The following is a 22,397-nucleotide window of genomic DNA, read 5'->3' as shown; positions in this document are numbered from 1 at the left end:
AAAATCAAAAAATTAAATAGAAAACCAGATATCTCCATAATATTGAAATTCCTTTTGTAAAATCTCCGGTTGTAAATAAGAGAGCTTCTTGCACATCGAGAATCTTATAGACCAAAATGTCCTCTTAAACCAATGTTCTCGATTTTTTCCCTAATTGCGAGGAACACACCCGAAAACGCTTCCCAAGAAAATCAAAAAATTAAATAGAAAACCAGATATTTCCATAATATTGAAATTCCTTTTGTAAAATCTCCGGTTGTAAATAAGAGAGCTTCTTGCACATCGAGAATCTTATAGACCAAAATGTCCTCTTTAAAATAGCGTTCTCAAATTTTTCCCTAATTGCGAGGAACACACCCGAAAACGCTTCCCAAGAAAATCAAAAAATTAAATAGAAAACCAGATATCTCCATAATATTGAAATTCCTTTTGTAAAATCTCCGGTTGTAAATAAGAGAGCTTCTTGCACATCGAGAATCTTATAGACCAAAATGTCCTCTTAAACCAATGTTCTCGATTTTTTCCCTAATTGCGAGGAACACACCCGAAAACGCTTCCCAAGAAAATCAAAAAATTAAATAGAAAACCAGATATTTCCATAATATTGAAATTCCTTTTGTAAAATCTCCGGTTGTAAATAAGAGAGCTTCTTGCACATCGAGAATCTTATAGACCAAAATGTCCTCTTTAAAATAGCGTTCTCAAATTTTTCCCTAATTGCGAGGAACACACCCGAAAACGCTTCCCAAGAAAATCAAAAAATTAAATAGAAAACCAGATATCTCCATAATATTGAAATTCCTTTTGTAAAATCTCCGGTTGTAAATAAGAGAGCTTCTTGCACATCGAGAATCTTGTAGACCAAAATGTCCTCTTAAACCAATGTTCTCGATTTTTTCCCTAATTGCGAGGAACACACCCGAAAACGCTTCCCAAGAAAATCAAAAAATTAATTAAAGGTAATTCGAGGGGATGATCACTGAAATGGGTAATCACTATAACTAAACTTTCTCTTTCAAAGGTTTCTGGGCATAAGTCCTTGTTAGAAATTTATAAGATGTGATAAGTGTGCATCGGCATAAGTCTATCCAGGGGATTATCACAAAAACTATCTGTTCTTCGATTCACCGGAAAAATTAGAATTACAGCATAAGTAAATTTATACGGTTATAATTTTATCACCATTTAGTGTAGGGCATCGAGGGGCTACTATTACGAGTCCTTGGGGCCATCTTGTTATATATTTAGGGACACTCTTACAACGAAATAAGTCTCGAATAAAAAATAGAACTTTGAAGAATTTCACGCGAGAAAATTAAAACCCCCAAAATGAAATAATATTCTAATTAAAATTAAAACACGGTTCATTAATTAATTAATTAATTAATTACAATTAAAGCGCGATATATTAATGTTATTCCAACCAAAGACAAAAAAACAGGCTAAAATTTCAAGGACCCCAAGCTCGTATATGTTTTAAATACCACACGTACCGAATATGTTTAATGATATTTTTTTACCTCCAGAAGTTGAACGGGGGAGTTGGTGGTTGGTGTAAAGGTAGGTAAGCATTGACCATGAGATACAAATTAACTGACAGGAGCGGGGGGGGGGATAATATATATTTCTAATTTATTTTTGGGGAAATTATTTTCATGCCCTCGGAGATTATAACGGCATGGTACAGCACGGACTGAATCCTACGCCAAACGTTCAGATTTCGAAACAAAAGGCGCTCGAAAAGCCGTTTTTGATCCCGGTTTTCACGTTCAAGGAAAGCCTCCATCCTTAATTCCTTTTTTTTACTCGAGATATTGAACCAAACCCTAGTGGCTAACCTTAAAGGCCGAATTAAATAACCAAACGAAATCCGGTTCGCTTAAAAATTAAGTTTAAAATTATTTTTAATTCGTTAAATTAAAGCGTTTCGAATCCTTCAAAATTGGGCCCGCTTAGTTCATTATTCGGAGCTCTAATTAACTAAACACGACGTTTTTGCTTCCACAGTATAGACGAAAATGTGCACTATAAATGATTTAACTGTATCTTTTAAAACATTAAAGTTAATATTACATCACAAAGTTGGCAACAAAAAAAAAGCATTAATATTTTCATAAAAGGAGTTAAAATGGGTGTTTGAAAGGAACAGGTTTGACGCGTTTCAAAAGTCTGAATAGTCCCGTACGGTATCTTAAAAATCAAGAGCAAAGTTTTCACTTTTTTTTCTGGTATCTTTTATATTTGGGCAAACACAAACTAAGTAAGATCAACACCGCCGTTTAAAAACTTTAAAAGAGCTAAAATTAGAATAAAACGCTTCTAGAAATACATAAACGTATTCAAATATGTTTTGTAGTCTCACCCATTTCAATACGAGATCATTTTTAGAATATACTTAAAGTTCGCGACCTTTCTGGGTAAATATTGGTGGTACGCGTTTCTCGCAAAGTCTCGCGAGACTTACATCGGTTTGTTATGTTTATCTTAAACTAGTCCAAGATATTATTTAAATTTAGAATTTAAACTTTTTCACGGCAAAGTTAGGAAAAATCGTAGAGAAGTTTGTAATTTTCCAAAAACAAAGTGTTTTTAATTTGCATTTGGAAATTTACTGTTTATCGCGCTAATTGGACTGAATAGCAGCGACTCCCAAACTTTGAAATATCGGCCGGGACAAATTAGGGTATTTTTTATTTGAAATTTTCACAATTAAGCGAGGAACACACATGCGTAAAAGTTCGACATAAACGTAAACTGAAACGTAAACGTACAAAAAAATTCTACGTAAACGTACTAGAAAAGAGAGTTGAAATTGTCTCAACTTTTTCCGTCGTAAAAGATTTTACGCTAAGTTCCAGCCAATCAGATGCTCGGATCCGTATGAGCTTTTTCGCAAAAATGGCGGAGAAAAAAGCAGATCGTAGAAGAGCGCTGATTTGGGGCAAATTTAGGGAAGGTTAGAAGTTTTCCATATCTTTTTGACAAGTTTATTTTATTTTAATGATACGAGTTTCGAAAAAACTATTTGGCAAACCATCAGAGCACGGTACAGTTTATCAGGTTCGTAGCAATGATTTCAACCCTAAGCCTCGGTCTCCTCTATGAGCATATAAAAGGTCCGCGGCTAATCCTTTTTAACCGAAATAGACTAATGTCACTGTTTTTGAATTTCAACACCGCAAATTAAGATTTTCGTTTACGTTTACGTGTTCAAGTGCGATTCAGATCCAGAAACGTAAATGTAAACGGAATAGAAAATAGTTTATGTTTACGAATTTTTAGTACGATTCCGTGAAATTTTTACGCATGTGTGTTCCTCGCTTTAGTTTAAAGAAACCCTAAGGCGTTAATCTCCATTAAACAATGAAATTAGTTTCATTAAGGATAACGAACAAATGTGTGTTGAGATACGAGTTAGCATTGTAATTAACGACTTCATAGAAACACCTAGTTTTACTGTTAATTTTTTTTAATTGTCCTTGACTCAATTTTTAATATTTTATTTTTTTAAGAAAACAATCGGATAACATTATGGTCAAATATGAAATTTAACGCAATCTCTCGATTTCGGACCATTAGTTTTTGAACGAACTTTTGACCGACCTCCAAAATTCGGTGTTATATTACGTATAGCGGGGTTGACCTCGCGGTAACAATCGCTTTCTCCATTGTCGATATTTGAGAGAACACTAAGACGAGCGACCCGGACGGTAGTGCACGAAGTCACCCGCGCTTACAATACAAACCCTTTTACCCCGAAAAGCAATTTACCATTTTTTTTGAGAGCTAAATTTTGTAACAATTATGGGAAAGTTTTATTATTTCTAAAAGAAATGTAGGTTATCTTCAATGAGCGTAAACATCAACACTAAACCTATTGTTTGAAACCAAATTTTGACGGAGATATTTTACGAATACATTAAATTCATTGTGTCTCCCAAATCAAAATATACTTGGTATTTTTATGACAAAATAATTCACTTTAAAGTAAAATACCATTGGCAAATGGGTTTAATAATAATATGTCCTATACTATTATCGGATTAAAATTACCGTAGCTTCGTACTCTAACGATAATTCCTTTTATAAACAAACAATTCGATAAGGTATAAAATCGACTCGTCTGAAGAGAGCTTAAATCTAATCAACTTTTATTTTATATAGCATACAATGTTTCAAAACCTAATTTGTCCTAGAGGCGCGTATAGCCGCGAGGATTATCAGATATACCTGGTGGCTATAGTTTTACAAATTGCCTTGCAGCAACTGTAGTGTAGATAAACTCTAAACCAATCGCCTCAAAAAGTGTTACGAGCGAATTAATTTCCCACACACACCCTCGTACCTTCAGAGTCAAAGGTCAAATATGAACAAATACTCGTTAAATCGGCTTTCCCGGCCATAAATGCTACGAAAGAGAGAGAAAGGACACTTGGAAACTTACCAATGAAACAGATGAAAACGGCCAAGATAAACAATCGATGACCTTCCATGATTTCGAAGAAAATCAATAAAGTTTAATTCACTTTTGCAAATGTATTAAAAATTTTAACTGACGCTTATCTATTTAATTTGACAGGTTGTCCATAAATTTCAAATCGTCGTAAAATGATTTTAATACCCAAAGTTTGAATTTTATGGCTTTAAATTTGAAGAAACTCTTGTATATTTGCGAAATGTGCGCGGTGCACTTGGAAGTTGAATAGCGCGCGCCTTTTTTTTTGCGCAACGTTATATATCGAACGCGAATTGAATGGAGACTAAACTGATTCTGATTTCACTTTTGGTAAAAAGTGGCGATACAAACTTTCGCTTTTCGGCCTGGGGCTGTCCGATTTGTAGCAGCGAGTCACTCCGCGCCTACCACTCTAATGCCCTACTTCCAACAAAGCCAGCCCGGATTAAATACCAGCCGAAAAATAAGAATAATCTATCCTTTATTCTCTCTTCGAATGCCAATTTAAATACACACCACACACAAACGCGCGGACTGAGAGACAAACCCCCTTTTCAACTAGTTTTTAATATAAACTTCGTTAATGATTGCGACATGCCCAATATTGAACCAACCGGCGAGAGAGATACATTTTAACTGTCATGTCTAAGAAATTAATTGTTTTATACGGATTGGTTCGAATCAACTGGTTCTTTGGGAAGAAATTAGTGAATGTATCGCAAACTTCGTCGTTAATTTTTATAATTAATTGTAATTCTTGTATTTCATTTTAAAAATGAGTAATTAACATTTATTTGACGTTACAATGTTAGTTGAACGATGTTTATTATTAATTATAAATTTTCCGCCTCGAGAAATGAACCAGAAATCTTTACCCGGAGTCTCAATTTCTTTAAGAAAGTTGAAAGTTTTCCCGAAGCAAAAAAATAAACTGAAATGTTTTAGGTACCATCTACAGACGTTGAACGGAATTTTTGTAAAAGTTACTATAAAAACTAATTAATATAAATATAATTTAAAATTTTATTTATTCGCGTAGAACGATGGCGTATCGTACAATAGTATTATAGGCGCGAGACATTATAATTAATTTAATTTAACTAACGATAGATTTAATTAACGATAGATGTCGCGTTTAACTTATTAACTCATTTTTCACTACTAAGACTATGGAAAGACAAAATGAAAATTATAGGAAGTTGTACGAAACTATAGCTATACACGTGGGCATCTTGTTTCAAAGGGTACGACCAACGCGGTGCTTTTGGTCAACTGTTTTAGATACAAAATTCCGCATCTTCATTATAATAAAATGTCTAATGTTGATTAGTACGCCGTTAATAATCCCGCAATCTGTTTTTTACCCTTGGGAGGCAGTAAGGTAGCGATATAGCTCCTCCGGCAGTACAAATTACAAGTTGATATTCGCTTGTAATTATCAGTCAGGGTCGTTCCATTGATTGTCAAACGCCGGCGGTCTGGGCGTTTTCCAGTCCTAATCTTACAATATCTATATACGTAATTTCTACATCGTAATAATTTAAATCGCCTCTATAAGTTCATTACCGATTGTACGATTTTATCAATTCAAATTAACGTAATTAATATAGATTTTAAATTATTAAATTTCGCGCTTTAGAATATTTCTACCGATAATGTTTTTTATCGATTTTAAAGAAACGATAATAAATATCGAGAGGACCTTGAATTTTAATCGATCGGTGAATTATGGAAATAATTAATTTCTCGATTGGAATGTGGATAATTACTCTATTATTTTGAGCGCTCATTCACAAGGAAGAAAATTTCATTGATAATAATTTTAAACCAACGGTAATGATTACGAGGTAATTATTTAAAAATTAGTAAATTTTATTATCAGAATACGGTTATTTGATATGTAAATTACCTGGCTTTACCAGTGTTATTTAAGTAAGTATTTAAAATTGATTATATTTAATTCTGAGAAAAATAGGTAGAACCATTTTCCTTCTCAAGGTTTAACGGTGTATTTAAATTTGAACTGGTAGTTAGTTTTAATTAATCCTAGACTGTTGGCATTACTTTAATTATTAATATTTCTATTAAATAAATGTTCAACAAACGCTGTAGTCACGTTGGGGTTTTTAGGGTCAAAGTCTATAAAACTCAAATCATTAATTAAAGGTTAATCCGAACTTTAAATGTCAATGTTGATTACTAGAAGATCCAGTTTTTTTTCTTTTCCAGAGATTTCTTGACTCTTGAGACAAATACAGCAAAGCATTAAATAACTAATCCCTCGTTTTAACACTTAGAGCCAAAACAAGGTAACTCGCAAATACCGTGTTTTCCCCCATATATTCCCAAGCTCAAATGACGCCCGAAATCTTTTAGCTATGAAAAGATTAACTATAAAAGTTAAACTTGTCCTTGAACTAAGTCAATTTATTTCGTTATTTTAACCAAGAAGTGATATCTAGTTTATTAGGGAGAAGGTATAAATTCATTCATCCACATTTCTAGCTTTACCTCCAGTCCAAACGTAGGTCCGGAGTTAATCCTCGCCTCTAAATTACAACCAGCATCTCATTGGTTCTTGAGAGTTCACGTCAGCGCAACGCGTATGACGAAGTTTACGTATTTTCCGACTGAGGAGGGGCGAAATAGCCCGGGACCTCCTTTTACGTCCCCCCTTGTACTTTGAAAGGGGGACTGGGACTATGGCGCGCGAATACTTAGGCATCTTATACCTTTTCCCTAATAAACTAGATATCTCTTCTTGTTTTAACCTAGTGTTCGCAGCGTTGATTAATTCTTACGTCAATGTGGATTTTAGGCTTACGAACCGTGATTATACAAAATGCGTGTCTTAATTCTTCATTCGCTTTAAAATTTTGCCAATTTTACAAAATGAACCGTTTAATTTCAATTGGTAGATGATCCCCGTATAATTAAACCGCTATTGACCTATTTTTTAAATTTAAATCTTAACTATTAAGACTATACTTGTTAATTTGTTTATATATAAAAAAAATAAATATAATAAGATTAAATACTTTGACCTGATTTTCCAGATCAGGATATTCAAATATAAATCAAAAATAAGGCATTTTAATGACACGGGATAGAAAAAAACTGTGTGTGGCTTCGTCCTTCTGCTGAGTTTTAGATGATTTAGTTCGAAGAAAAGAGATAAATTTCCGGATTTAGATTTAAATTCCAGATTAATTACCATATTTTGACAATCACCTTGAAATTGATATAATTTTCTCACCAGTTTTACTTTTTCCCCTTTTATTTTTTGAGAAAAATACTTAGAAATGACTAATTATCAAGATGATATTATAATTAATTTCAAATTAATATACGATCGAATAAGAGCGGGAATGAAGTAAAGGGTTAAATATGGTTTCGTGTATAGATGGTGGTAATACTATGTTATTTGACCTTGCCGAAACCAACCACGTTTCTCTCTATCATTATTTTCGTTAAGTACTTGTATGGGTTGCTTTAACTGGAATTGATAACGATAATCTTGAAGGTTCGTAAGGTATTTTACTTAAAGACACTTTGTGACAGATTATTAATTACAGTCTTTGAGCTCCTCCTCAACATTTAAGAGAGAAATATTGAAAAGGAATTTTAAGTATATGCCTAACTTCAAATTTTACCCGAAAATGTATTCATTAAAATGTCAACCATATTTTTGAAATAATCCGTTAATGAATTTTGAAAGGTCCAAGTACGTTTCTTCAAATTGTCTTAACGTATCCTTGAAGTTTGTAGTGTCTTCGACTCCTTAATATTTACCGAATCTCTTAAGCATTCTTATCCGTGTTTGTGGCGTACGTCCGTCCGTACCCCGTGACCCGTTTCGGGACAAACCAAAGGAAATTAAAACTTTAAAAGAAAGTTGACTCGGTCCATGCAAGGTGCCATTTCTTATTTTTGAGTCAAGCGACTTGATGAATGGAGGTGCGTGGCGCTGCGTGTGTTGTGGCACTCCGATAAAACCGGTAAAAGGGTTGCGAGATAACCAACCCAAAACCTTTATTCCGATATCACTCGGGCTAGTTTTTATAAACACTGATATCGAAGGTGGTGTTTTTATATAAAAAAAACTCTAGTAATAAATTCATTCAATACCAATTACAATATATTGGGTCATTCCGCTAACAGATTACGGATCTCTGAATCGAAAGGGCATTAGGTTCCACGCTTATAACCCTTTCTGTTTCAGCTCTGCATGAGTTAACCAAGTTACTCGACCCGTAAATGAACTACTACACTTTTCTCATCAATGGTTTGACTGCACCGTGAGGAAGTTACTAGTTCATAGTCCTGAACTACTCATCTCTCTACTGTCTCTGGGTTCATCAATGGTTTGACTACACCATAGAGAACTCTCATTTGGTCAGCTTGAGGTCAAGATACGGTAGAGCTCTGAATGTGTTAGAGCGTCGTCCTTCGTAATCTTGTATTATTGTCTTGTCGTGTTCATTCATGAAATCGAATTTGTCGTAGTATCGAGTATCCAGGCTGAAATTAGGAAACCATTCACGCGGCGGTTCTACAAGATCTATAAATATATATTAATGAGTTTTATCGCAGCGAGAACAATTAAGCGCCGCGTTCTAATGAACGATTAAGGCGCTTATCGTCGAGAAATTGCGTATATACGATTGGCCCCTGGCTCTTTCCCGAAAACGGGGAGGGGAGAGGAGGGGGTAAAAACGGTATCAAAATCATTAGTTAAGCAAATGGCGAGCGGCCCTACCGATCCGATGCCAAGCTACTCTTAAATAATATTTCACTCTCACCCCGTTTCGCTTTTAAGACAAACGTCGAAAATTATAAGAGACCCCCGAGGCCATCTTTCTTATCGACGGCTCCAAACTCGACTTTTTAGTCGCGCCTACATTCGCTTCTTTCGTTAAAACTAATTTAATCAATTCAGCCGTCAACTTTCGGCTGATGTTGTTGGGGCTATATTTGTTGGAACCCTTTATGGTTGGAAAGGGAAGAAATAGGTCTACATCGAGAGAGTGGGGCGATTCGATCAGTTTCCCCGGGGCCCCGCATCTTTTTGGAGCCCAAGACACGTGTAGGGATGTCTTTTGGGGGCCCACAAACTCTCTTGACGGTCCCGGGTCTATAACGTATTGAAAGGCTTCCCTTAATCAACCTGAAAGTGGTTCGCGTCAATAAGATTTTGCTGGGAGAATCGCTTAATTAGCGGAGCCTTGTCCAAATTGTTTTTACATTAAGTAAGTACTAGGTAATATTCCCGTTAGCGGAGTGGGTTGTAAACGTTGTCGGAGGTCATCCAGCGCCTCTAGCGGTATCGTATTGAAAGTCCCGCAACAGGCCGCCATCTGACTAGAATATTCTTTCAAAAATTACACCGTGTTTTCCAATATATACATTTTTTTTTCTTTCTCGGGGAGTTAAAATGTAGGGCATAATAAGTAGCTCTGTAAAGCCAGTCGACGAGATCTGTTCCACTAGTTCGACTAGCCGGTCACGACGGAAACTAAAATCGCTCTCCAATCACCGCCACTACCATTTTTTTTTATTTTAACTTATATTAATCGTGTTCTAACGTTTGGCATCGAGTCTCTTTTTAATTTTTTCTTCCAATATTTTAATTCGGTTTTTCTTTTTTAAAAACTTACTTTCCAAGTTTTGTTGATATTTGCTGTTGAACTTCGGGGGTCAAAAGTTTCTTATATTTATTGACAACGAGAGTCTCAGACCACTTTCTTTATTTTTGAAAGCTAATCTAGATCGCGTTTTCGGCGATTTTTAATATCGCGTCAGATTTGAAAGGATAAAGACGCTTCGACAATACACGAATGCCTGATTGGGGTTTTAAAGTTAAACCCAAAGAACAAATATGAATTACGTTCAATTAGTCGTTAATATCGCCTTGGCTGCCGGCGTCGCTGGTGAGTTCATTAATTACTCTATTCAAATTAATTTATTAAGGGCTTGAAATTTTTTAATTCGTTTGATGAATTAAATGCCCGGGTTGTCAACTTGTCACGCGATAATTTTTGCAATTTAAATTCGCACCGTGAATGTCGCCATATTTACGTTTCGTTTTATCCGGACCACCCTGTATAATCATTGTTTTCTTTGTACCAAATATTAATTTCACTTGACATAAAATAGGCTATTAAATTTCAAAACATGTCAAAAATATTTTCGATCAAAAATTCGGTTAAATTTTATTTTGCAAAATATAATGTATATCAAATTGAGCGAGTTTCGGAAACGACGATTAACATAATAACAATAAAAACAATTTTTAATCAGGCAGAACAAATTTCAACTTGACAAGAAGCGAGCGTAACGTAGAAGCGTCACTTTTCGCGAAATTTGAGAACGATGTTAGACTAAACAAAACCAAAACTTAACGTAGTAAATAAATAAATATAAAAATACCGTGGAATAATTCCGTTAAAAAAATGTATGGATGTCAGCTTGACACAAGCAGATTTTTTCCGCTTCTATAAATAAGGCGGAGAAAAAATGCAACGTAGTTATTGAAGCGACTGAAAAGCCAGAGTATTCTTTGTCAGGCAATTATCCATCTACATATTATAATTATTTATTTTCTAGGAAGTGAATTACATTACTCAATTTTAGGTACCTCTTAGTACCGTATTAACGTAGCTTTTTAAACATTGGCGTTGTAAGCTTCGTTCAGACTAAGCAATTATGAGTTTACAGGGACTAAGGTTTTCTGATATTGATTATGAGTATTCTCTTCGTTTAAATTCTAACCAATAGATTGATGAAATGATTAGTTTTGAGTTGTACTTTTGAACGGGCGTGATGGCGATCCTTATTTGGTGGTGGAGGGGTGCCATTTAGTCGCGCGGGTCGAGTAATTTGGAACTTTCTCTAATGGAAAAAGTTTAGGCCCCGGAGTTACGCGATTAAAGTTTTTCCCGTAATTTCACGGGTCACTGATTATATTATAAAATACGCCGTTAAATTTTATTTCCAAGATATTTTACGGGGATTAATAAAAAATTAGCTCCGTTTCATCTAAATACATTCGGAATCGCCTTACCAACGTTACAGTTTGCCCAGCTCTTTCTTTTTGGTCAAACAAATACGCCGTTTCGAAAAATGTTACTCGGTGTAACGTTTTTTTAAGTCGGGTGTCGAAAAAGCGTCTCGAATGTTAATACGCTCGATTACCCTTTGTAAACACAGGAAATTTATTTTTCGTTCGTGGTTACAGCGTGTTAATCCGGTGCCATTGTTTAAATTCTCTCGACTAGAAAATCGCTCGATAATGGACAACCGCGTAGCTCTTACACGCGTGAATCCGCCAACAAAAACTCCTCCGGTAATTGAGCCGCGATATATAGTTTGGTACTTGAACCAGGACTTTAAGTCCTTTTCCTCTGGATGCTTATTATTATAATGGGAAGTGTAATTGTATAAAGCCTATAAATGGCAATAGGTAATTGAGGCGTCATACCATTTACACCAAGTAGCCGGACCTTCCGGTGTAAATGGTATGAATCCTCCATGCGTGTTAACAATTGGTTAAAGGTCAAAGGTTCGGGAACGTTAATACATAATTTTTAATCTCATTAGGAACGCGACGGAATGTTTATAAATCGTTTGATTTGTTTATTGGCGACGTGTTATTTAATTTGACACTATCTCTTTAATGTACCCGTACCTGTTGATCCGTGAAAGATTGGCGTAGATTAGTAGGCGAGTGGACCGCGCCCTGCCAACCAAGTGCCGGCCGCTAGTAACACCCACACTGAAATGGCAACCACCATCGCACTCACGACATGCCAAGCTCCGATTGAAATTAAAATCCCTTCATTTGAGTAATTACCGGGACCTGTACGAGTACTTGAACGAGCTGGCGATCCGGGTCTATGCCTTTCGATTGCCTAAGGCTTCAACTTTTAAGATTGATCATTTACGTAATCTCGATCCCCTTTTTTAAATGAAAGTACACGCGTTACGTTATACCACGATTATGGTTAATTATATTGGGAAATACCTAAATATATATACTTGTATCAGTATATAATCGTGGTTTGATTTCAGTGGTGGGTTAAATATACGCTTGTGAGATCGGAAATTTATCGAGGCTGAAGTTAAAATGCGTAGGGGGCAAAAATAAGAAAGTTCTTTGATGAATGTTGCGAATCTTTTCATTAGTAAACCGCGTAATGTCCTGAACGTATTGATATCCTATAACACTTGCCAATGACCAGTGTATAAATTATTCACCCGTCGGGGTCAAGCTGATTGGGCAACTGAAATGGCGATTGCATTTGGTTTTTGGTCTATTTCTTTTGTACCCATCTTTATTTGAGGACATAATTGATTGCTCGTTAAAAACGGATAAGATATCACGAAGGTGCATGGTTGTCGCGGTTTGCGCAATTCTCCTCGCGTTGTCGCACTGCCGCTGTAATCTAGGTTAATTGGGTAACAGTGACATTGAAGCGCGGGCAAATAAGAGGTCATGGTGCATTAACATAAACGAGTCAATGACATACGCCAAGAACTAAAATACTATCATTTAAATAAATCATATTCATTTACGGTTTTTTTTAAGGAAACCGAAAAGTTGATCACGTTAAACGGAACTTCTACTTCTACAATGCATTAATGTTAATTTTTATTTTTATTTCAAAACTGAAATCGTATTTTGAAATTCGAAAAACCTTTTTATTTTAACCGCAAAATATAATTTACGAAAACTTTATTTATTTACTTTAAAATTATAATTTAAAATTAAAAAAAACCTTGGTTTGAAAACCCAAATATTGAAATCAAAATTGAAATCTAGAAATTTTTTGAAGCAATTTAAGTAAACATGGCACACATTTAATACGATCATTAAAATATGGCCACGCAATTAAATTCCACGCTCGAATGAGTTTCGGTAATTAACTTTACCTTAGTTCTTAAGATAATTAAGATAGTTAACGCGCGGTTTTACAAGCGCAATTAAAATTACTACAAGTTGGGCGCGAATAACTTAACCCTGAAACTAAACATTTCTGTTTTTTTCGGTTTTTGTTTTCTTTCTTAAAGGGAACTCCTCCCAAAGCTCGTTAAGTTAAACCAAATTACAAAATATTTAAGAGGAAGCCTCGTTCACATTTGTAGAATAAATACTTGCAGCATTTTCTTTTGTTTTCTGAGTTCGAACGCGACTCTCTATAACTTCTTGTTGTTGTGGTTTTAGAAATTGGGATCGGGTTAAAGACGTCCTTGAAACTGTCGCTCGCTTTTAAAACTATTTTTCTTCTTCAACTTGAAGCGTGAGTGGAATGATTTTGAACGATATGTAATGTAGATTGCATCTATTTTTAATTTTTATTTCAAATTGCCAAGTCGTGATTTTTACTCGGAGTAAGATGTTTTAGTATTTCGTGAGCTCTAACATTAATCTCTCTCTTTTTCTCGCGTTGAATGGCCAACCCCTCTCTTAATTATTTTGTATTATAGTTAATATATCCCGATTGCGTAAATTAAACTGTAATTAAAATGATTATTAAATTAATACGGGACTTAATTTAGGTGAACGTGATTAATACCCACGTTATACCCACGAATATGTATACTTAAATCAGTTTAATTACGATTAACAATTTCCTAATATAATATTAATCTATGTTTAATTCGTTTCCCATGCTTTTAAAAATGCCCGGAGTCATGAACCTTGAATATGCCTGTTCACCTACATAACGTTTATTCTTCATGCACCTGAGTTGAGCCCGTTTTAAGAATATATAGGTACGCTTTTAAGTTTGAAGCTGAAATGTTTGCTATAAATGAAAGCTTATATTTACTTAATTACGTGTTTTGTCTAAACGTTAGTAGGTTATGTTTTAACTGGGTTATTGAACCGATAACTTACCGAGTCCTTTCGATTTTCGAAAATATTTCCAAGTTGAAAAGACGAAAGCATTTCTCACCTATGAATATGCATTTTCACTTTTTCTTAGGATATAGACCTAGAAATTCTAGTGAGACGTTTGATTTGAATTATTCATTAAATAATATTATTTAAATATATTTATTTATTTAATACAGCCGCTCAAGGACTATAATACCCCGTGAAGAAGTGCAATTATTCCATATAAGGAACTTAGAGTATGTCTACGGCATCTTATGTTTGTAAACATAAACTAAAACATGCTCGGATCAGTCCCAATTTGCTCTAGAATTAACCTTAGTCTCGTAATGAATTTACGTACTATAATTAGGGCTTTCGATACGACTGTTGTTTAGCGTAGTACTTGGCTACCGTTGTATTTCAGCGTGGGCCGCCCTCGCTTCGGGCAACTGATTGAAGCTGTCCGCCGTCAATGCTTTGACCCTGACGCCCAATATAATGATACCAACTTTGCATACGATATAGGTCATTAAAAAATAAAGGAAAAGTCTCAACTGCAAATTAATTATGCTATCGCGTATTACGAAAAACGTTTTCTAACACACAAAATAGTTAAGCGCTCTTTCCTTTAAAAACACATTTTTCTAATAAAATGGTCGATAAATCATGGGTGTTTTTAGCGTCTTAACGCCCGCAACTTGAGCGCGGTTCCTTTTGTCGAGTGTATATAAGAAGGCGGAGAAAACGCTCTAGTTTATCTCGTTAACCATCTATAATAACCCCTTAAAATAATGCCTCATTTGCATACGGCCAGCCTATAATTAATGATTATAATATGTTGATTAAAACTCAAAGGAAAGTTAACCCATTTCACTTTCACTTTAACTCGTAGTCACGTGATATACTTAATGGTTGAACGATTCTGGACTAATTAATCTTTTTTTCATTTTGCGAAATTTACGCGTCAAAAGAAATCGTGGCTCGATTCTTCGAATGAAAGGGAGAAAAATTGTTCAATCGAAACTAATTCAATATTATACGCCAGATTGTTTGTCTATATTCCCATTTCTTAAATTAAACCACTTTTCTATGAAATTAATTACTCAAGGTTTTTCCGTTTAAAAAAATTGAACAAAGCCAGGACTTTCAAAAATAAAAGTAAAAAAAATTACAATTTGAATCAAATTTTAATCATTAATCTTTGTCATATTGAAAATGGCCATTCATTCATTCTAATTCAATATTTGATTTCTTGTTAGAAATTAATTTCGAATAAAAAAAACTATTTCAATAAATACAACAAAATAATATATACGTAGTTTAAATTAGGGTTAAAGTTTCGCGATTAAAATTGGGGTTAATTAGATTATATTGTTTCGATATGGTTTTTATTTATTATTTGAGTCGGGTCGTTTGTTACGGTATTCAGATTTATTTTATTACGAAAACATTTTTTGTACGAAAAACGTGCTTTATTAAATCGATATTTCACGGGGGGGGGGGTCAAGAAGCGTGAAGTGTCTTTGAGGAGGAACATTTTTTCGGTTTTCTACTTCCGCAAACTGAATTATTCGTGTAACGGATATATTATGGTATTTTTATGAAGAGACGCGTGTTATAATGACGTGAATATTCCGTATAGAATATTTGATGGAATGCCAAATACCGGTCGGGTTACAACATTATTATTTCTAAATATAAATGCAGCATGCGCAAACAAATATGAATGCCGAGCCGTTTCGGGAAATTCTAAGCGAGCTGTTTTTTTATTATTGTTAATGAGACGTTAGTTGTAACAACAACCGACCGTTGTCCTATCAATTCTATAACTAAACGTGATCTATGCCATTCCGTTGGATGGACGAATAGCGATTAATTTGTATTAAAACCGTCTCTCGAGGACTTCCGGTGCTCGGGGTCATTTTTGACACCTTTTATCAATATTTTTCCGCTCCTAGTTCTTACACTTTTGGCCCCAAATTTTGAGGAAAAAATATTAAATACGGTTTTTAATCAAAACTTTGCCCCGCGGGTCAAACGGGCGGTATTGGTTTGAAGTACCATTCTTGGAATGGGTCTTATCGCTCATTGATCAACGCGGGAAGGTTGGGACTTTCAAAGGGTGTCATTTTTGACGTATAGAGTCATTTTTAATTATTAAAAAACGAACGAGCGCTTCCGTTTCGTATTGGAGACAAAATCGTATTTATTAAATTATTTATTAATTGCAGTAGGAAGCAGTATCGTATTTCGTTTTCTAACGAGGCGTGAAATTTTTAATTTAAAGGTGCTGACTTTTATAATTAGGCTTTTAACGTTTTCAACTCGAGGAGACGGTTTAATTAGAGCTTAGATAATTAATCCGTATCCAATAGATTTGTTATTACAGCTTTTCAAATCAGTCATAATGAGTTTCAACTTTATAAACTTTATCTGAAAATAATCGACAATTTAAAATGATTTTGATGTTCAAATAAATGGTCGCGTCGCTTCACTAACTTTTACGAATGATATTTGGCACATTTTCTTCTTCAATTCTCTTTTTAAATTTAAAAATAAAACAAAATGTAACGTTTATGCCCTAGAAAAAATATCGATATGATATATATTTTCAAATATATCATTGGTATATTCGTGGTATTGGCGCATTCATCGTTCATAAAAGGTTTTTATTTTAAATAAGTTCACTTAACGGTGAAATATTATTTTACGACAGACTCAAGTCTTAGAGGCCAACGATTATAAAAAGTTGTTTTATTTGATGGAAGATTTACGAGACACGAATGAATCCCAATATACAACGCTGCGGCGGCGGTTCAAGGATAAAACTAACAACTTTGTGACAAAATCTAAATCAAACTCTCAGATGAGAATCAAGTGCTTTTATTTTGTTCCATTTTTTTTTTGTTTTCTAGAAAGCGATCAAAAGTTGATCAAACGCAATATCAACATCGCGCTCGACCTCGACTAGTTTTTGTCCACGCGCCATTTGCGGGTCGGACACTTTGCTCAAATCTGTACATATCTTTGATAAATATATACGAAAAGAATAGATAGTGCGCGACCCCTCGGAAATGGAGTTAGCTTTTGCGAAAGACTCGAACCAGTAATGTTTCGTACTGCGTTGTCAAGTCGTAAATTAAATCTAGTTAAGATTCGAGTTAAATTAAGTCGAAAATACGAGTTTATATTAACCCAGAAATTTTTAAATTGACATAAATCGTGTCATTACTCTCTCGTCATGGTTTTATTTATCATACCAAAGTCAATATAATAAACCACATAATAGAAATACGATTTTAGTCAAAATTAAAATCTACGAGCGTTTTAATATTTCCTGGATTCATTCGGCTGGTGAAATTGAAACCGGTTCTTTCCTGTTGAAAATTCTGTTATTCGAAACCAAGACGACGATTTATAAGTAATCTACCGAAATTCCAGCTTTTCAAAATTATTTTAAGATCGAGCTATTTGTTACACCCAAATTGACCTTCAATTTGAATCGCGTAATGGCGAAAGTACATCAATTGAAAATATGAATCCGGGTATGACGCGATCCACGAAACGAAGAGGGAGGGGGTTTCTGATTGGTTGAACCAAAACTCCGAGGTACTTCGTTTCCTTTACTTCTTAAATTGGTCCGAGGTAACTTCCGCATATTAATCTCTCTCTGGTGTTATGTCACGGAGTGTAATCGAGTTGTCCTACCCTATCTCGCGAATCCCCCGCTAAAATTACCCGTTTTCCATTTGACGTCCTTGGGCGGATACTCAAGGACAATGTCTAGAGAAAGGAAAAACACTCACACGCCGTAGATGTATTATTATTTAACTGGGTCGACTTTAAATCTAATTAACTTTAAACTTGGTGAATTAATTAAAGAAACTCAAACCAAATATCCAAGTATAGTTTGTTTACGCAAATTCGGGAAATCGAAAGATTTTGCTCTGGAACTTTTTATTAGGGACCCCAAAGGGAATATTAATTTTTTGATCGATTGGTGAACAACCATTTTTTAATAGCTCCGCGGTGACAAGCGTAAAATTTAAAACACTTTTAAAAATCCGGAATTAACTGGTTTGAATCAAACGCTTGGCGGCCTCTAAAATCCCTTAATTAGTATTAAGGAAAAACATTTATGTAAATATATTCAAAGGCATTATGTAATAATAATTACGATTGAACTGGTTACCCTAAGGGTATCATTATCTTACGCAACGAATTAGAGACACGGAAAAATACAACTATTTCTTTTAAATACTTATAATTATTTATTTTGCAGGAATTTTCCTATGCAGTCCAACGAGCGCTCAGCCAAATACGGTAAATATAATATTCCTTAAAATTCCTTCTAGACGTAGTTGCGGTCTTTAAAAGAAGGGTTAATTTTTTTTTCAGCTCTCTAACGGAACGTCGCCACTAACTCGCGCCCTGGTTCGTAAACCGCGCCTGCCCAGTTTTCCCATCAGATCCAGGACCTCGAACGAATACAGACACTTCTCGGCTAAGAACGTGACCTTTACGACTTCAACGCCTTCGACGACCACGACAGACGCGACGTTGTTGAAACAAGCGGACATCTTGGAGATAAGCGCCGCGGACGACAAGTTAGCCGTCGCTTGGCCCGTCCCTAGAAGACCCGCGTCTAAAAGGTTCAGACCACCGTCGCAATTGTCGACGACCTTGAGTCCGTTGGAGAAGTTGAGGAGACCGAGGCCTAGTAGACCCGCCATGTACAGTTTGGACGGGTTCGTCCCGAAACCCGACTTGAAATTTAAACCCACGACGGAAGCCCCCGCCGATGTCCTGGCTTGGAACAACAAGCAAGATTTGCAAGCCTTGGGCTCCATTACCAGGAGACGGAAGGTTGGTTTCCTATCCAAAGTTCTTGACCCCCTTCAACCTTGACCCTATATTGTTTAAATGGTATATTCATAGTGTGACATAATTGTATTTAGGTGAACTTCGGCAATGAAGCTAGCGAAGATGACAACGTTCGCAAGCACAAGCCATCGTCGGCCGCGGTTAAAAAGCACACGAGCCGCAAACCGTCTTCGAGTCGGGTGAGGCCCAGTCGAAGGAAGGGCGTTGCGGGGGTGGATTTCCCGGCACTCGACTTCATTCCTTACACGGCTTTCGATTGCAACGAAAAAGGAGACACGGGTGGTTTGTACGCCGACCCTGAAACCAAGTGCCAGGTAGAGAACAATTATCAGTCAATTAAGGGGGCTTACTTCCTAAAGGAAACGCGAGACGCCATTACATTGAAAACTGGTTAAGAGATTTCCATTAGGCCCCACTATTCCTTTAAAATATGCAAAAATTTGTTTACGATCCAAAAACAATTTGTTTTAAAATAGTCCGGTTCTTTATTTTAGGGGTGGGCGGATATTTGTCGAAACTACTCACGTACACAATTTACATAATTAATATATTAACGCTCATTTTGGTGCGTTGGAATTTAATCCCCAATCTGTATTTTCTCGATATTTCAGGTGTGGCATTTGTGTCCGGGTGGAAATAACCAATATCGTCATAGTTTTCTGTGTCCGAACGGAACGGTCTTCAACGAAAGGAGAGGAATTTGCGACTGGTGGTACAACGTCGATTGTTAGACAACGCGTATACCGGCGCAGTTTAATCATCGTTAATTTTAATCTTTCAGTATTAATCTCTCTGAAAGTGTCAAGTCTCTCTCTCTCTCACGTTACCTTTTAAATTACCCGTTTTTAACCGAGTGAAATTTGTTGCACCCTCGACGTAGCGGCGCAAAAACTCTAACGAAAAATCCCCAGCTACAATTTGAAATAATTTTATTTAAACGAACCTCCTGTTTCAATTATCCCCACTTTGAAATGACGCTACAAGAAGGCGTGTTTCAAGACTGTAAATAGACACTCCGACCCGGATGAATTAAGAAATCTTACTTTTTACCTATAGTTGGTAGTACACGAACGAGGTTAGGTTACCATGGTAACTAAAGCCTACTGATTCTGGTACAAACTGCCGGTGAAAATGAATGCCCAGCTTATTCTGTACATACGCAACTTCTCTATATTTATAATCTCAAAGAAATAATATTATCGGCGGAATATTTACGTGGTTAAGGATGTTTTGTTGTTGTTTATTTTTATACGAAATATTTGCGTAATTATCATAGAAGCCACCACGTTTATTACTCGAATATCGTTAATTAAAAACGTTATTGTTAATCGTTTAATTATTTTACTAATTACTCTAATTTCTTCGCGCTAACTCTGAAGGTTTTTGGCGGTCTTCCCAAAATGCAGGACCAAAATACGAACTGAGAAAAGACGAATTGCAAGAGAGGTCCGAACAGAACTCTCAATATTAATACGAGTACAAATTCGAACCAGCCGATATTTCTGTCTTTGAAAGTCAGAAAGACCTGAAAGACAGTAATACCCCTCAGAAAGATGGCGTCGAAGAATTGCATGACGGGATGGTAAGGAACGGGATAGAGTACTCGCAGAATTAGGGACAAAGTGCCAATGGGAGTCAAGAAGAGTAACTGTACGCCGAAGAGTAAAAACACTTTGCATTGCGAGTAAATGATCGCGTTCGATTTGACAATGTTGAAGTAACCGTAAAGATTCCTTCGTTGTATAGCGATTAAGTCGGCCATGGTCAAGAAACCTTGCTCGATCATTTCGCCTTCCACGTAACCTAAAATTTAAACAAACTTGTCTCGGTCCCGACTAATGGAAACCCTTCGATTGACTCTAGTACAAACCGGCTGTATACCCTTTGAGTTGGGCTTTCAGTCCAAAGGCGCACTCTTCGAAGATGGAAGCATCCGGTCCGAAATCGAAAGAGATGTCCCTTTCGGCCGCCACGTTGCACAGTAAGTTTGACGCCTTAACCGTCCCAGTGGGATTACGGTCCGAGAGTCGACAACCCAAATTTAACGCCACGTAAAATGCCATCAGTCTCGTGTCCACTAAGCGAGTTAGAATCGAATCCGGCTGGTTGTAGGGGTTGACCATTCCTTGTCCCAATTGGTGTTTCTTTAAGGATACGAAGTTCGCCACTCCTTTGACGCCGTCCTCCGTTAGAATACTGTCCTCGTCGAGATGCAAGATCCAATCTTCGTCTAAAATAATATTACTCCCTCGATTGACAAAGAGACAAAGTCGCGTGATTGGCTATTTACCTTTCAACGTATTGACGTAATCTTCCAAACAATATTGCAAATTTCTGGCTTTGAATTTTGACTTATTCTTCGTTTGGTAATCCTCGGGTACGACGATTTGTCTGACTGAATTTCCGTTCAAAATTCCGCTAATTTTCTTCTCGGTGACAATTTCGAATAGACAGTTTTTAAGTCCTACCTCTTGACACGTCCGAATATTTCGTTTCAAATTTCGAACGACTAGTTCGGGATAATCTCCTTTGGTTACCACTCTGAAGCACACCGTTGGCAGATTGTTAAGTAAGGTGGCCAGTCGCACTCTTTTCGGAAACGAATTGCAACAAAACATTCCAAAGATTAAAGGAAGTAAAAAGAAAATTGGTAATTGAAGGTAGTTAATGGTTAACGTCGAGTAGAATAAGAAATCTAGTAGCTTTCCGTAGGACACGCTCTCAAATTCCTCCACGCTCGGACTCTTGCTTTCTAGGAATAATTGCTGCAAATTGGCGTTGAGGACCGCTACCGAAACACTGACGATGCAGAAATACACGTGCGTTTGATTTTCTTCTAACTGCGATTTAAGTCATTTTAAAATTAAAAGTAGGCGACGTTGAGGGACAACTGTTAAGTTTTAGAGCGTACTTGCTTAAATAGACGTCTAATTGATTGGAGACGTCCAATTCTAGCTCTATGGATAATCACGGACATCTTTAGAAATTAGTTAACGGTTAGCCACTGAGGTTAAGAACTTAGAGCTAGACGTAGAATATAGACTTACTTTCGACATATTTTAAGCTGTATAAAACGCTCTCTCTCCCCGAAGTTCCAGTTAATGTTTGAACGCGATAAAGCTTTAGTGGAAGCGCTGCTAAAACTAATTGCCGCGCCTGTGCAAAAGCGCGGTACAACTA

The 22,397-nt window shown here is 36.0% G+C and overlaps 2 protein-coding genes across 2 annotated transcripts; one reads left to right on the top strand and one right to left on the bottom strand.

The window, feature by feature from the left end:
• The first annotated feature begins 3,319 nt into the window (after positions 1–3,319).
• On the top strand, positions 3,320–20,541 carry LOC149702136 (uncharacterized). Its single transcript, XM_089865956.1, has 5 exons — positions 3,320–10,386; positions 18,616–18,656; positions 18,732–19,199; positions 19,292–19,531; positions 19,829–20,541. The coding sequence occupies exons 1-5, from the start codon at positions 10,335–10,337 to the stop codon at positions 19,946–19,948; spliced, it is 921 nt and encodes a 306-aa protein (XP_089722082.1). The 5' UTR covers positions 3,320–10,334; the 3' UTR covers positions 19,949–20,541.
• A 24-nt stretch (positions 20,542–20,565) lies between these two features.
• Positions 20,566–22,273, bottom strand: LOC149702135 (glycolipid beta-1,4-mannosyltransferase egh-like). The gene is made up of 4 exons (XM_089867066.1): positions 22,265–22,273; positions 21,508–22,057; positions 21,088–21,447; positions 20,566–21,020 (listed from the first exon to the last, which is right to left on the bottom strand). Exons 1-4 carry the CDS (start codon positions 22,271–22,273, stop codon positions 20,566–20,568), a joined length of 1,374 nt encoding a protein of 457 aa, XP_089723192.1.
• Positions 22,274–22,397: the final 124 nt, after the last annotated feature.

This window comes from Phalangium opilio, unplaced genomic scaffold, assembly GCF_054372755.1.
Source record: "Phalangium opilio isolate 3A_F unplaced genomic scaffold, DU_Popi_V2 ptg000017l_1, whole genome shotgun sequence".
Classification (NCBI taxonomy): Eukaryota; Metazoa; Arthropoda; class Arachnida; order Opiliones; family Phalangiidae; genus Phalangium; species Phalangium opilio.
The sequence above is the reverse complement of the archived record's forward strand: the minus strand, read 5'-3'. Positions and strand labels throughout refer to the sequence as shown.